The 15,921-nt window shown below is 43.4% G+C and overlaps 1 protein-coding gene across 2 annotated transcripts in view; it reads right to left on the bottom strand.

Annotated features, from left to right (window-relative positions):
* Window positions 1–1,682: 1,682 nt before the first annotated feature.
* The window catches only part of PHF8 (PHD finger protein 8), a 113,106-nt gene continuing 98,867 nt past the window's right edge, over window positions 1,683–15,921 (bottom strand). Inside the window, exons 20-22 of one of the 2 annotated variants that reach the window (XM_036270364.1) lie at window positions 9,195–9,304; window positions 5,148–5,484; window positions 1,683–4,219 (exon numbers count right to left, since the gene is read on the bottom strand). In XM_036270364.1, coding sequence (XP_036126257.1) covers window positions 4,131–4,219; window positions 5,148–5,484; window positions 9,195–9,304 — 536 coding nt within the window. In that variant the 3' untranslated portion in view covers window positions 1,683–4,130. The remainder of the gene's footprint in view (window positions 4,220–5,147; window positions 5,485–9,194; window positions 9,305–15,921) is intronic. The other variant, XM_036270365.1, reaches the window with a different exon arrangement.

Below are 15,921 nucleotides of genomic sequence, written 5' to 3'. Positions count from 1 at the left end.
TGATAGAAAGGGAGGGGCTTGTGTACTTGAGGCAGGGAACACCACATGAGCAAACAGAAATGTGGGATCTGTACTCAGGACAGGTCGGGGTTAGAGGATTCAGTTCAGGAATCAATAGCATCCAGAGGTGATTCATCCTCCAACTCTTGCCATCTTCTAGAGAGCTTCATAGTTGAAATAATTCCATCTGGCAACTGTAGAAACTGAGACCTGGACAAGTAATCTTCCCTCAAATTACTTGATTATTGAAAAGGTGAGCTCTTAGTGACAAGCCCTGTGCACTTTTCTACTTCATATTGGAGAGAGGGAAGATTGAAAGTGGGTGCCCTTGTTCTCCTTCCAATTTTTACACAAGAGCCTCTAATCTGCTGGCACCTCTTGCCTAGATGAGAAGGTCACCAAGACTAGCTTATCCTCTAAACTGAGGCTGGTGACAGTGTTTTGGTCCTCACTGGGGAGGGGTTAAGATGAGAGTTGGTGACAAAGAAAACCCAGTCCACCATTCCTGCAAGGGCTCTGAAATCCCTCCCCCCTTTCCTGTTGCTTTTCTACCAGGAGACACAGTTCCCCATGCCCCAGGCAAGAACCTTATCTATCCAAATCTTGCCTAATACCAAAATTTAGTTTGGGAGAACTGGAGGAGATCATTTAGCCAGTAGTTGCCAAACCCAGAGAACCTCACACCAGACCCACAGAATCAGAATCTCCAGGATAAAGAAATCCGGATTGGAGTCAAACTCCTTTTACAGTGACCCTCAGACAGTAAGCAGCCCTTCCCTGGGTCATGTAGAGTCAGGGTGGTGGTAAATTTAGAACTGAGGCTCCCAACATCACTCTGGGGGCTCTCCTCAGGACACAACTCTCAATGCTACATCCTGCATAAAATAGGTACTCAATAAACACCTGTTAGTCATTTAGTTAACTATCTCCCAGAATTGTCAGTGAGGATTAAATGAGATATCCCAAGTGAAAACCCTAGCCCAGCACCTGGCGCAGGAAAGGCACTTAATAAATGGTAGTGATTATCAGTGAACTATGATAAGAACACAGAGCTGAAACCAGGCTAGCCCCACAACTTATGATGTATGATGCTGAAAGTTATTTTGCCTCTCTTTCCTCATCAGTAGGATGAGGATGTTGGTGAGGATGAAATAGGTCAATATACATAGAACATTAAGAGCGGTGTTTGAGATATGTTAGCTCTAATAATTATATTATATCCCTTGCACTAGCCCTAATCACAGTAATCAAGTTCAGCCTGGAGGGGTGAGAGAGAGGGAGTGAAAGAGAGTGAGAGGGTGAGAGAGAGCAAATCCTAAACTGTACATTAACAGAAAAAAGATACAGTTGTCACCACTAAAAGCCCATGGAAGCAATGGAATGCCTTCCCAACTTGTTAGGCCCCTTTGAATTGTTCCACCCTTTCTTTTCTGCTCACTATCCTGAATCTGTTTCTGGTGTGTGAACTGCGTCTCTTGTGAGGGCAGGGATCCTGCCCTCTTCCCACCTTATAGTTGGGCACCTGGGAAGTTCTGAGTTGATGGGAGGGGGTCAGAAAAAATGTACATAGAAGAAAACATTCCTGGAACCGCCACCGCCACCACCAGCACCGCCACCACCAGCACCGCCACCACCAGCACCACCACCACCACCACCATAAAAAAGAATGCCAAGCAAAGCAATTGCCAAGATAAATCACTTTTATCTCTATAGGAAAGGAAGAACCTAAAAAAAATATAAATTACATTAGTAACACAACATAAGAAAAAAACGGGGGGGAAAACCAAGAGAAGTTTGTATGATGCTATTCTAACCTGTTTATAAAAAGGCCCTGCATCAGAAATTCACAATCCTACCCACTTCTAAAAATATATTTAAACATGTACAGAAGCGGTGGGCTTGTTTTTAAATTGTTTGCTTTTCTGTAAAAATATATTAAAGGTGAATAGAAATCCTCTCTCCCTGCCCCCTATCCAAATAGGAGACCAGAGGCAACTCGCTCACCATGTTCTAACCCTTGGTTACTACCACTCCTAGCCCCTCCCCAACTCACTTCACTTAGAACCTGAAACATTAAAAGAAAAAAGCACACTAGCCTCTTTGGAAAAGCATAACTTTGAGGGTAAACTTGCTTTTCATTTGAAACACAAAACATCAAACAGGAAGCTCTGAGAGTCCAACTAAACTAAACGGAAACCCAGTCACATGGAGGTTGGGTTTCAGCTCCACAGAAACTTCTAACAAAGAAACAGAGGGTAAAGAGGCCTGGAACTAGGGGGATTTGCTAGCAATTAGCTGCCTTTGAAAGATGGGGGGGGAGGGGGCTTGTTAATGGGCAGAAAGGCTGGGGTCCTGGTCTTGGTTACAGCAGTCAGGGCCTAGTCAGGTAGTTGCCTACACAGGGACACAGGCTGCCCTCCTGTTCTCCCCTCACTACCCTCTGCTGCCTTGAAATACCCAATAAAAGCAAAGCTAGGCAGAAACAGAGAGGAGGGGAGTGGGGACCTCACGTGCTAGGGGGGAGGTAGCCAGGCTTTTTGCCTTTGGTGTGACTAGATGGAGAACTGCTTGGCCCCTGGGGTCCCCAAGATAGAAAAAGCAAATGGGGCTAAGGGACCCCTGATTCCAAGGAAGGAGAGTAGATGTGGGCTGTGAAGAAAAGATGAACTGGAGACACAAAGACAAGGATGTCTCACATATTCCCTGTGGTCTGCATGGTAGCTGTTAAGTTCCCCAGAAACACTGGGCAAACTGGGGTGATGTTGGAGTGGGATAGAGGGTAAGGATGCACTCTACTTGGGCAGTGCCAACATGGAGGGAGGGAAACATTCTCCATCCAGTCCAGGTTGCCAAAGAAGGCAGAACAGGTGGAGGGAGTTGGGGGAAGGTGATGGAGACAGGTGGGCACTCTGGACAATAGACATCCACAAAGGAAGGGGGGGAGGAGAGGATCAGATGATCAGCTCCTTCACAGATGAGCGCCTCCTCTCCTAGGCTCTGGCTCCAGAGTGGTCCTCTGCACTCTGCTTGAGCGTTGACCTGACATCTGGGAGTGCAGAGGTCCAGGAGTGAAGATGTGAGTTCTGTGGTCTTCAGATCAAGACGTCAGGTGGGGAAAGAAGCAGGGAGGCTCCCGATGGAGAACCCAGGGCTGAGCTGTCCTACCACATCCTCCCTGGCAGGTCCACGCTGTGCTCCGTGTATGAGTGAAGAGAGCAGGCCGTAGAACCCCAGGTTATCTGCTTCAGTGGCAGGTGCTTTCAGGCTTTTAGGAGATGGTTTTTCACCTGCTGGGACTCAGCCACAGCCACAGCCACAGCTACAGCCACATGGATAATGTTCTGCAGGACCTCAAAATCCAGGCAAATGCCTGGAGCTCAGCCTGGGATGGGGGCTTCCTCTGTAGCCACCCAAAAGTAGCTTCCTCCACTGGGATACAAAGTCATGGTCAAAGGCTTGGGCATCGGTCCTCTTCCCAAGGAAGCGTGAAGTTAGCCCATGACCTTTCTAGGCTACCTCTGGAAACGGCCCATGGTGGGGCAGTAAGGAGACTCCAGGCCTTCCTCTTTATTTCCATGAACCATTTGGCAAGAAAGGGCAGAGGCCAGCCCCTTCTCCCAGGAACAAGTCTTAAGTGAGAAATGTCTCCTGGGCTAGGGGGAGAAAAGGGAAAGAAGAATGGACAGAGGTGGGCAGGCTTCTGGAGACAGGGCTAGAATTGTGGAAAGTGTTGAGTGCCGGGCCTCCCACTTCATGACCAGGGAAATACTGAGGGGCTCTCCTCATGCCTCTCCTCATCCTGCCTTCTGGCTCTAGGTGGGGACAGGAGTAAAGGGTAGACAAGGCTGGTGAAAGGGAAATGGATTGGAGCAGCAGTAAAGAGAGTCATTTACCTGCTACTCAGAGGTATGGAGAAGGAAGGCAGGATGCTCTAGTGAAAGTGGGGAAGGGAGTTGGAGGAGTCAGTGAAGAGGCCCGTGGGAGAGTCCCTGCCTTTGGTCAGTTCCAAGAAAGCGGGACAACGTGCCTCGGCACCTTGTCCGGGGCAGACAGGATCCAGGAGTGCCCCGAGAGTTGACAGTGGAGAAGGCAATGGGGGTGAAGAGGTGAGGGACAGGATACAAGAGAGCTCACAGAAGTAGTTTGCCATTTCTGTGGATTTTCAGGATACGGCCGAGTCTCTGCTTTGCTGTGGCCAGGCCCTTTTTGGGACGCTTTCCTGTGGGGCAACGAAGAGGTAAGCAAACACTATGGCAAGGGCTCCAGCAGCAACTCCAGTACCAATTGTCTTTAAGCCAACCGCCTCCTCTGTTCCTCTACCCAGAATTTCCCCATCCTTATACCTGGCTCCAAGTCCATCTTGGGCAAGAAGCACTCCTTAACTATTTCCATCCAATACCACATGCCTTGGCTCTTCCTCCTCTGACCTCCTGCAGCCAACTATGGACTCCCTGGTTAGTCTGTCTGGTTCCTTTTCCCTACTGCTTTCCTTGGTCCCATTTTCCTTCCTATATTCTTCAGGGAGATGATTGTGCTTCCCTGTCCTCTTATCTGGCCCACCAGTATTAGACAAGTACCTGGTTAGTGATAATAGCTCAGAGTCCCTAAAGTTGCTACCCCTAGAGCCTTGTTTCATTCAAAACCCCCATCTTCATCACCTAATGCCACACCAACCTCACCCCCTTGATCCATGTACTCTAGTCTGGGCTTTGAAGGCCAAAATGAAGAAAAGAAGGGCTTGACTCCCTGAACCTGACCTCCTCACCTCTCCCCACATCAAAGCACCTCCCATGTCCTATGTGACCTCCCCATATTTAATCAATTTATCCCCACCCTCTCCATTCCCTCTGCCAGAGCCCCAGCCTCTCTTCACTGAAGCTTAGATTTGTGGATGCGTCCCCTCCTTAGACTTCCCATCTTTAGCCCATCCTCCACTTTGGCCACCAGAGGCATCTTCCTAAACCTACATCTGAGCTTGTCTCTGCTTAACACCAGTCAATGTCTCTTCATGGCTATGAGATTAACTCCAAGCACCTTAGGTTGGCTACCAATGACCCTCCCTGTACTGTCATCTATCAGAGTGCACAGGGTTTGGAGCCAGTGGCCCTAAAGTCCTTCTCACTTGTATAATCATATGGCAGTTGTACCTTGTCCTGCTTGATTGCTCTGGGAGCCAACTGAAGGGCGCCGCTGGGTCAAGAAGACACCAGGGGCCATGGGTGTGGTGCTGCGGTTTGCCTGGGCCATGCCAAAGGCATTGGGACGAGCTGTATACTCGTGGTCAGCAAGGCTTCCTGAGAGGGCCTCTTGTTTTGGCTCAGGAGGAGGCAAGGGTGAGGAGGAGGTAAGAAGCTGGGGTGTGGTAGCCGGAGTTGGGGTTGGTGCTGCCATGCTGAGATTGGACTCTTGAGGGCGAGGCTGTTCTACATCCTTCAACAAAGGCTTCTTCTTGATATACTTCTTCTTTTGGGCCTTCTGCAGCTCCTGAAAAGCAAGCCAAGTGGGAGGGGAGAATTCAGGAATGGAGAAAAGAAAAGATAATTTCCCAGAAAGGAAACTAGATAATGGTCAGTGTGTGGGGTTCTACAACCCGCCCCCAGCCCAAGTCCAGCCTGGACATATGTACACTCAAAACCAAAGGCCTTCCAATACCTGAGATCATCTCTTTGGTACCATCTATCCTTAAGTCATCACTACCACTAATCAGTACAGGGACATCAGAAAGGTAAATGAGTTCAGAGACTTGGGTTTTTGGTACTAACATTGCCAATTATGAGGTGGATCATGGAAACCTCTAATAGTAATAGTTAAATGTATGCCAGCAGCTGAAGTATTTTATACACTTTATCCCATGTATGCCACAGAGCAGTGTTGAGAAAGAAAATCCATTTACAGATGAGAAAACTGAGATGCAGGGAGTATCTTGAGCCTAAAGCCTCACAACTAAAGAGTTGTGTCTAGGATTCAACCAGGCATATTTGAACACCCATCCTGCACACTTCTCAAAATGGGACATCTGAAAGTAAAAGAATAGTGGTAGGTTTGAAATGAGATAAACTTGGGTTCAAATCTAGACTTGTGCTTCCTATGTTGGATGACCTGGTTCAAGTTACTAACCTTTCTGAATCTCAATTTCTTCATTGATTAAATGGGCAAAATAATGTTTTTCAGGGTTGTTGGAAAAACTAAATAAAATAATGACATAAGAACACACAGCTTGTAATAAGTACTCAACGAGTGGTGAACTATTACTCTATCTTCATTTCTTAAAATGGTGTCTCTTCCTCTTGCTGGTCTTTTTCTTTTAATAGAGGACTTGACAATCCTCTTGTTCACAGGTTTTAAAACCTTGCTCTGGGATGGAGGGATGAATAAGGAGTTGTGTCACTTCTCCCAATATCTTGGATTTCATCCATCCATTGCTCTATGGATTTACTATCCACTAGGTAGTTGGTACTGTATAGTGAGCATCTGGAGCCCCGAGAACCTGGAAAGGTGATACTGAGAGCATGTGAATGAATTCAGCTTCTAAAATGCTACACAGACACACAGATTAACTCAGTAATTACATTTCTTTGCCTTCTCTTAAAAACACAGGACTACTCCTGCTTTTGGAAGATCTGACAGGATATGGCTAACAGGAATTTCTGGGGGATGAAAATAACAGTAATACATGCCAGGCACTAATCTCTAATTTAACTCATTTAATTATCATAAGTAGCATTTGAATAATTATAATCCCATTTTAGGAGAAGAAACCATGGCACCAAGAGGTTAAGTCATTTTCCCAAGGTTACAGGACCAATAAGTGGCAAACCTGAGATTGAGACCCAACCTGTCTGGCTTCAGAATCTCTTTTCTCAGCCACACTGCTATTCTACCCATAGCAGGAACTGTATTTCTGCTCCCATTTCTCTCAACTGAATCCAGAAATTATCTGTTCACACCTAGATCATGTAGCCTAATATCTTGTACCTTTGTTGCATATTTACTTGCCATATAATTAACCCAGATTTTTCCACAGAAGACTAGACTGTCTATGACAAAGCGACTTTTACTCTGACAATTCCTTCGTTCAAAAAGCCTAGCTGGTCCACATCCAAGTTCAAACTCCCAGGCCTAACATTCATGGTCTTCCATAGTCCGACCACTTATACCTACCCAAACCCATAATGATAATGATGAAAAGCTAACATGTCTACTACAGTAAATACACTCTGTGGCAAGTGCCATTCTCAGAGCGTTTACATATATTACCTCATCTAATCTTCAAAGTCTACAAGGAAGCTGAACCACATAGAAAATGAGTAATTTGCTCAGTGATAGGGTGAGGATTCAAACTTAGGCAGGCTGGCTCCAGAATCCATTTTTTAACTTCTATTTATCTTACCCAACTCCTCAACATGAAGTCTCCAATCTAGAAAGATCTGTTCATTCATTCATTCATTCACTCAACATTGACTAAACACATTTAATATAGTGGAGATACCAAGTTAAATTAGATATATCCCCACCCTTGAAGCACTTACAGTTTAATAAGGGCCACAGAAAATTACATTTATAAGTACCATGGGAGAATGCTATGGAAGCACAGAAGGATATTGAAATAAACTGGTAGTATATGGTATGAAGGGGTGTTTGGTAAAGCATTTGAGAGGAGGGTATGATTCCCAGTGGGCAGAGGAAATAGCTTGTGCAAAGGCAAAGAGGCATGAGACAATCTGATACACTAAGTGAACTATAAGTACCATAGTGCAACAGTATGGCTGGTATAAAGGGCATGCATGAGGGGCTGGCAGGAAGTCAGGGGGGAGACATGACCAGAGACCAAATCAAGAGGGCCTTGTATGTTGTATCAAGTTCTCTTCTCCTCGAATGCTTCCCTGTGCCTTCCAAAACCTTAGTCTTCAAAACCCCTCCCCAATTTCAAAACCTATTCTTTGAGGTCATCCCTGATAACCGAAACAGAAATGAGCTCCTTAGAAGGTACCAAGAGTTGTTTTCACACTTTTAATTAACTTATCTGTTTAAGGCAGTAGAACTCTTTTTGTTTTTTCAAATTACATTTTACATGGCACTAGGATATACATAACAGAGAATAGCTCTGGTCAAATAAGAGCTGCCTGGCCTGCTTGGTCTCTGTTGGCTCCAAACAATAGCCTCTGAAACACTTCTAAGCAACTCTAGAGTGCCATAGAACATCATATTTAAAACACCATTCTATTACATTTTATTTAAATAGGATATAATTACTGAATTATATAAATACTTAACAATTTCATTTTATTTAAATAGCAAGTAACATGAAAGTTAGAGCATATGAGTTTGCATCTTGTCTCCTCCATTTACTGGCTGTATTATCCTGGACTAGTCACTTAAACAGAGCCTCATTTTCTTCACCTGTAAAATGATGAAAATATCACCTACTGAAAAGGGGCATTGGGAAGATTACATGAGACACTGAACATACGAAACACCTAACATACAACACCTAACCAACATACAGCATGCTCAAAAAATGCTCTAAGCTATAGGAAGTGGCTTAAGAAGCTAAGGGGATGTCGATAAGGATATAAACAGAAGATTCCCCTCTAACTGTTCCCAGGGTTGCTGAGCACATCATACACATTAAAGAGCTTTGCAAACTCTAATATGCTAAAAGGTCAATTTGATTATAGTGAATTGACCCTTTAAAACAAAAATTAGTAGGTGAAGTTTTCTTGGGAAGCACGGGAACAAGATCAAGATACACTTTTTGGTATAGAAGACAAGAAAAGCCTTTCCCCCAAAAAGCAAATTCCAGTACTGATAAATGGCTAAGAATTTGAGTATACTCAACTGAGTCACCTCCTCAGGGCTTCATCTGAAAGCAAATGCTCTTACTCAAGGACAGACCGGGTCCTTCCCATCTGAGAGGTTTTTACATACCCAGAAAAGCAAGGGCTTTTCTCTGGTACCCTATTTCCTTTCATTCTAAATCATATCAACTGTGTTACCTGTGGATTTAGCTGCTCATTGAGTTGGGATGCAAAGGATATTGGAGGGACTAGAATACTGTCATGGATAAAGATCAAAGGATACCCACTCCCCAATGAAACAACAGTGGGATCCTATCAGCCTGAAGGACTGAGCTTTGAGGCTCTAAGTTAAACTAGGATCAGTAGTGGGGCCATTGCTTGAGTGTCAGCACCTACCTGCTGGGCCAGTTTTGCAGCTGCTGCAGCCAAGCCTGTCTCAATGGAAGCTACTCGGGTCCCCTCACGCACGGGACGGTCCTGCTTTGGTAGAGTTGGGGTCACACGGGCTGCAGAGGAAAGAGAATGAAAACATTGATTTGAGTGCCAACCATATTCCTTACCTCTGATTCCCCAAAGATGATCTCACTGGTCTTCCTATGTCTGGCTTTAACAAAGCCAACTTTTACTTTCTGTCATATAAGAAAGTAACTCACAAATGCCCAAAGTATACAGAACACACATTTATTAAAAGATAAAACTTAACCTCCCTAAATTGGCAGTTATGGTTGTCCATGTTCTGCTCCTAGCTTACCTACCTTATTTCTATACCCATATTCTTAGCTTCTCCAGACAAAATGGCTTCCTTATTACACCTTCAAAATATGTACAGATCATCTTCTCTCCCTGTGCCTTCATCCTCACCATCCACACTGCCTGAAGTACCCTTTTCCCTTTTGTTCACGTCTTCAAAACCTGCCCATCATTCAAGGTAAGCTGAAATCAACCTTCTAGGCAAACCTCTAGGACCTTTCCAGCTCTCCCTCCCCTGAACTTATAATATGTTCAAGTCATTTAATATATTAAATACACCATCTTGTCTTATTCCTTAATGTTGATGTGTGCTACTTTGTCTACCAATCAGGCTTTGAGCTACTGAAGATCATCTTCTTGCACAACCCTTTTATAATGACAAAAATCTTGAATCAAAAAATAGTTACTCATCCTACACTTAACATAGGAAATTTATTTCAGTATAACAAACAGCTCTGGATGATGAGGAAAGCTCCTTACAGAAGAATGCCAGCTAATAAATGTAGAAGGAATGACAGAATTAAAAGATCACAGGTTTGGCCCTGGTCGGTTTGGCTCAGCGGTTAGAGCGTCGGCCTGCGGTACAGAGAGACCCGGGTTCAGTTCCCGCTAGGGGCACGTACCTCGGTTGCAGTTTGTCCCCGGCCCTGGTTGGTCGTGCGGGTGGCAACCACTCGATGTGTCCCTTCACGTCGATGTTTCTCTCTCTCTCTCTCTCTCTCTCTCTCTTCCTCTCTCTCCCTCCCGCTCTGTCTGAACAAAAAATGCAAAAATGTCTTCGGGTGAGGATAAAAAATAAATAAATAAAAGATCACAGGTTTGTAAGCCCTAATGAAACAACTGATTCTAGGGCACTGGATATTCACACAGTACCTCACAGGTTACTTGCTAGTCTCAAGAAGAAGAAAACAACTTTACAAGGGTGAAATTAGGAAATCACCCCCTTAATTCAGTATTAACCTTATTGTCACTAATAGTGAGACAGACAATTTCATGCATCTCTTGGTGCAATGCAACAGGAAATTCACAGCATCATTTGGGAAACAGTTTTGACAAAGATCTAAAATCAAGTACGCGGTTCATATTACTTCTAGTTGTTAGGAAACACAAAAATAAATAATACGTGAAATGACAACATGAGAAAAAAATCAAACATTCTACAAGATAACTGGCCTGGTTGCATTAAAAAGTCAATGTCACAAGGAAGCAAACAGATCTGAAAGGTGGGATGTGCTACAGAAGAGTTACACGGGTTTTGGTTTTTACAACAAATCAATAGCTTAAAACAGAAAGGGGGAGGGGAACAGGTCTAGATTAAGAGATTAAAAGGCTTGACAGCCAAATGCAGTATGATTTAAACAAATCATATTAAACAAATCTGATTTAAACCAATCTACTGTATGCCCGGCCGGTGTGGTTCAGTGGATTGAGCATCATCCCATGGACTGAGAAGTTCCACTTCAATTCCCAGTCAGGGCACATGTCTGGGTTGCGGCTCGATCCCAGTAGGGGGCATGAAGGAGGCAGCCAATCAAAGTTGCTCTCTCATATCAATGTTTCTAGCTCTCTCTCCCTTCCTCTTTCTCTAAAGATATCAATAAAAACATATTTTAATAAATAAACAAATCTATAAAATTGACAATTGAGGAAATTTGATTATGGACTTAGCACTACATAACACCAAGCAATTATCAAATTATTAATTTTGTTATGTATGGTAACAGAATTGTGGTTTTGTGAGAAAATGTCCATATTTTTAGAGATGGAGACTGAAGTAAACAAAGGAAGGAAATGACCTAGGATTTGCTTTAGAGCATAGACAATTTTGAAAAGAAAAAGAAGTTACAGATGAATCAAATATGGCTAAATCTTGACAACTACTGATTCTCAGCAACGGGTGTGTGTGAATTTATTGTACTAATCTCTCTATTTTTTTTCCTTGATTGATATTAGAAAGAAAGAAGAAGGGATAGGGAAAGAGAGAAACAGAAACATCGATTGGCCGCCTCCTGCAGGCCCCCCACTGGAGATCAGGCCCCCCACTGGAGATCAGGCCCACAACCTGGGCATGTGCCCTGATTGGGAATCGAACCAGCGACCTCTTAGTGCAAGGGTCAACGCTCACCACTGAGCAACACCAGCCGGGCCTAATCTCTCTATTTTTAATTAAAGAAAAAAAATCAATGTCATAGAAGAAAAGGAGGTACTAGTAGTGTTGACCTAGATTTAAAGATCCCTTGGTTGGTAAGCTATTATTATTACAAAGAAGATTTTATGTATAAGCATGCAGATTCTAGAACAAGCAATTCAGGAGGTTGATGTCTGTTCATTAAAGGGGATATTTTATTTGTTTAAAGAATGATCTAGCCCTGGCCAGTTTAGCTCAGCAGTTGGAGTGTACACCTGTGAACCAAAGGGTCTTAGGTTAAATTCTGGTCAAGGGCATGCACCTGGGTTGCAGGTTCGATCCCTGGCCCCAGTCGGGTCATTCAGGAGGCAACCAATTGATGTGTCTATCTCACATCAATGTTTCTCTCTCCTTTCCACTGATTTTTAGAGATAGGAACCCTCCCACTCTATCTAAAAACGAATGGAAAAGTATCCTTGAGTGAGGATTAACAACAACAACAAAAAAGTAGCAGCAGCAGCACATATATTAATACATGACAGATGTATTTCTTATTGTTTTGATAACAGCATTTCTTTTGTAATCCTATTTATCTTATGCATGCATTATTCTGAGAAGGGGTTTCTTAGATTCCACCAGACTGCCATCAACAAAACAAAAAGACAACCTAATGATTCAGAGAAGATAATCGCAAATGATACATCTGACAAGGGATTAATAATCAAAATATATAAAGAACACATTCAACACCAAAAAAAGGTCAAATAATCCAAATATAAAATAAATTTTTAATTTTTTGAGGACCCTCCATACTGTTTTCCATAGTGCCTGAACAGATCTGAATAGACACCTCTCCAAACAGGACATACAGATGGCCAACAGACATATAAAAAGATGCTCAATGTCACTAATCATCAGAGAAATGCAAATTAAAACCATAATGATATATCACCTAAAAACTGTCAGAATGACTATCATCAATAAATCAACAAACAACAAGTGTTGGCGAGGATGTGGAGAAAATGGAATCCTCACACACTGTTAGTGGGAATGCAGATTAGTGCAGCCACTATGAGAAAGAATATGGAGGGTCCTCAAAAAATTAAAAATAGAACGGCCATATGACCCAGTCTTTCTACTTCTGAGTGTATATATCCAAAGAAACCCAAAACACTAATTTGAAAGGATATCATTATTTATAATAGCCAAGATATGAGAGCAACCCAAGTGCCCATCAACAAATAAATAGACTTCCAGTCAAGATGGCGGCGTAGGTAAACACGGTATCGCGTCCTCCCACAACCACATCAAAGTTACAACTAAACTACAGAACAACCATCATTCAAAACCGCCTGAAATCAAGCTGAATGGAAGTCCTACAACTACGGAATTAAAGCAGCAGCCACATCCAGACTGGTGCGAGGGGCGGCGGCACGACAGGCTGGTCCCACACCCAAGTGTGGTGGATAAAAATCAGGAGGACACCTCGGCTGGGAAGGTCCTTCCTGAGGACTGAGGGGTCCCCGTCCCACACCAGGTGCCCTGTTCAGGGTTCCAGTGCCAGGAAGAGAATCCCCATAACTTTTGGCTGGAAAAACCAGCGGGAACTGAGGCTCAGGGAGGCTGAAGCAGCTGGAGCCCCAGGCAGCTCCTTAAAGGGCCCGCGCACAGACTTATCGGACTCTCTCCCTCTAAGCTTGGAGGGGAGGCAGCTCGAGGGGCACCAGAGACATACAGGGAAGAACTGAGCTGTTTGGCACTGGAGCGAGGGCTGGAGAGGGGGCTTTCTCCGGGACAAACGTGCTGTCGGAGGCCTTGTTCCTTTGGTGAGCCCTTCCCTGGGGTGGCAGACAGCCGCCATATCTGGGACTCCAGCAACCTGGCTCACAGTGGTAGCCCCGCCCTGGTGACTCCCTGAGGCCCCGCCCCACCCCACCCAACTTTCCGGCCCACCCAAGCTGTTGCCACTTGCTTAACTATAGGATTGGCCTGCCTTGGATCCTGCTTCAGGTTTTTCCTAAATTCTTTCAAACGAGCAACATCTGGTCTCACCTAGCCCCATACCTCTCATAATACACAGAAACAAACACAGGGAGGCAGCCACAATGAGGAAGACAAAGAAACATGTCCCAAATAAAAGAACAGAACAAAACCCCAAGAAAAGAACTAAGCGAAATGGAAATAAGCAACCTAACAGATGCTGAGTTCAAAACACTGCTTATAAAGATGCTCAATGAACTTAAGAGCATAAAAAAGGACCAGTCAGAAATTATGGATGCACAGTCAGAATTGAAGGAGGCATTAACTGAAATAAGGAATAATTTACACAGATTCAATAGTAGAGTACGTAAATCCAAGAAGCAAACCATCGATTTGGAATATAAGGAAGCAAAAAACGCCCAATCAGAACAGCAAAAAGAAAAAAGAATCCAAAATAATGAGGATAGTGTAAGGAGCCTCTGGGACAACTTCAAGCGTACCAACATTCTCATCTTGGGGGTACCAGAAGGAGAAGAGCGAGAACAAGAAATCAAAAACCTGTTTGAAACAATAATGGCAGAAAACTTCCTAACTTGGTGAAGGAAACAGACATACAAGTCCAGGAAGCACAGAGAGTCCCAAACAAGATGAACCCCAAGAGGCCCACACCAAGACACATCATCATCAAAATGCAAAAGGTTCAAGACAAAGAGAGAATCTTAAAAGCAGCAAGAGAAAGGCAGCTAGTTACCTACAAAGGGGTTCCCATTAGGCTGTCAGCTGATTTCTCAAAAGAAACTTTGCAGGCCAGAAGGGAGTGGCAAGAGATAATCAAAGTGATGAAAAGCAAGAACCTACAACCAAGATCACTCTATCCTGCAAAGCTATCATTTAGAATCGATGGACATATAAAGTCTTTCCCAGACAAGAAAAAGTTAAAGGAGTTCATCACCACCAAACCATTATGATATGAAATGATGAAGGGTCTTTTTGAAGAAAAAGATAAAATATATGAACAAACAAAATGGCAATGAATACATATCTATCAACAATGGAATCTACAAACAAAATGAACAGGTAGAACAGAAACATTCTCAGAGATACAGAGAACATTTTGTTGCTTGCCAGAGGGGAGGGGGGTTGGGGGAATGGGTGAAAAAGGTGAAGAGATTAAGAAGTACAAATTCATTGCTAGACTGACAAACCTCAAAGGGAAAGGGGTTGGGGGGGAGGGGAGAAATAAACCAAAGAACTTATATGCATAACCAATGGACACACACAATAGTGTGGGAAAAGGAGGGAGGGGGGCGGGAGTGGGGAGGAGGGGGTCAATGGGGGAAAAATGTGGAACATCTGTAATACATTTTTCATTCAACAATAAAGATTAAAATAAAATAAATAAAAACTGGCGATGCATACATACAATGGAATATTACTCGGACATAGAAAGTAATCAAATCCTACCATTTGCAACAGCATGGATGGACTGAAAGGGTATTATGTTAAGTGAAATAAGTCAGACAGAGAAATACAAATGTCATATGATTTCACTTGTAAGTAGAATCATAAGAACGAAATAAATGAACAAAAAAAAAAAAATAGAAACAGACTCATAGATACAGAAAATAGACTGATGGTTGCCAGAAGGGAGGGATGTTGAGTGACAAAGGTGAAGGGATGAAGAACTACAAATTGTTAGTCATAAAACAGTCCCAGGGATATAAAATACAGCATAGGGAATATAGTCAATAAGATTGTAATAACTCTGTATGGTGCTAGGGGTGTACCTGAAATGTAGGGGGAAACACTTTGTAAAAGTATATGGTTGTCTAACCCCTATGCTGTACATTTGAAACTAATACTGAATGTAAACTGTAATTGAAAAATAAAATTTAGCCTGGCTGCTATGGCTCAGTGGTTGAGCGTCGACCTATGCACCAAGAAGTTGCTGGTTCAATACCCGGTAGGGGGCGTGCAAGAGGCAGCCAATCAATGTTGATGTTTCTCTCTCTCATTGACGTTTCTCTCTTTCCCTCTCCCTTCTTCTCTTTCTAAAAAAAAAAAAAAAATCAATAAAAAACATTGATTTAAAGAAAAAGAAAATTTTAAAAACACACAAAAAAGAAAAAGAGCTAAATCTCAGTAAAGACAGCATGCTTTGTCACACTTTAACTTGTCTTAGACCCATCCAGGTCTCCTCAACTCAAAAGTAGCCTCAAAAAATAAAAGCTCACATTCCTAGTAATGTTGGGAACATAAAGGGGC

The sequence above is a fragment of the Molossus molossus genome, unplaced genomic scaffold, assembly GCF_014108415.1.
Source record: "Molossus molossus isolate mMolMol1 unplaced genomic scaffold, mMolMol1.p scaffold_m16_p_2, whole genome shotgun sequence".
Classification (NCBI taxonomy): domain Eukaryota; kingdom Metazoa; phylum Chordata; class Mammalia; order Chiroptera; family Molossidae; genus Molossus; species Molossus molossus.
Note: the sequence above shows the minus strand (reverse complement) of the source record. Positions and strands in the feature narration are given on the sequence as shown.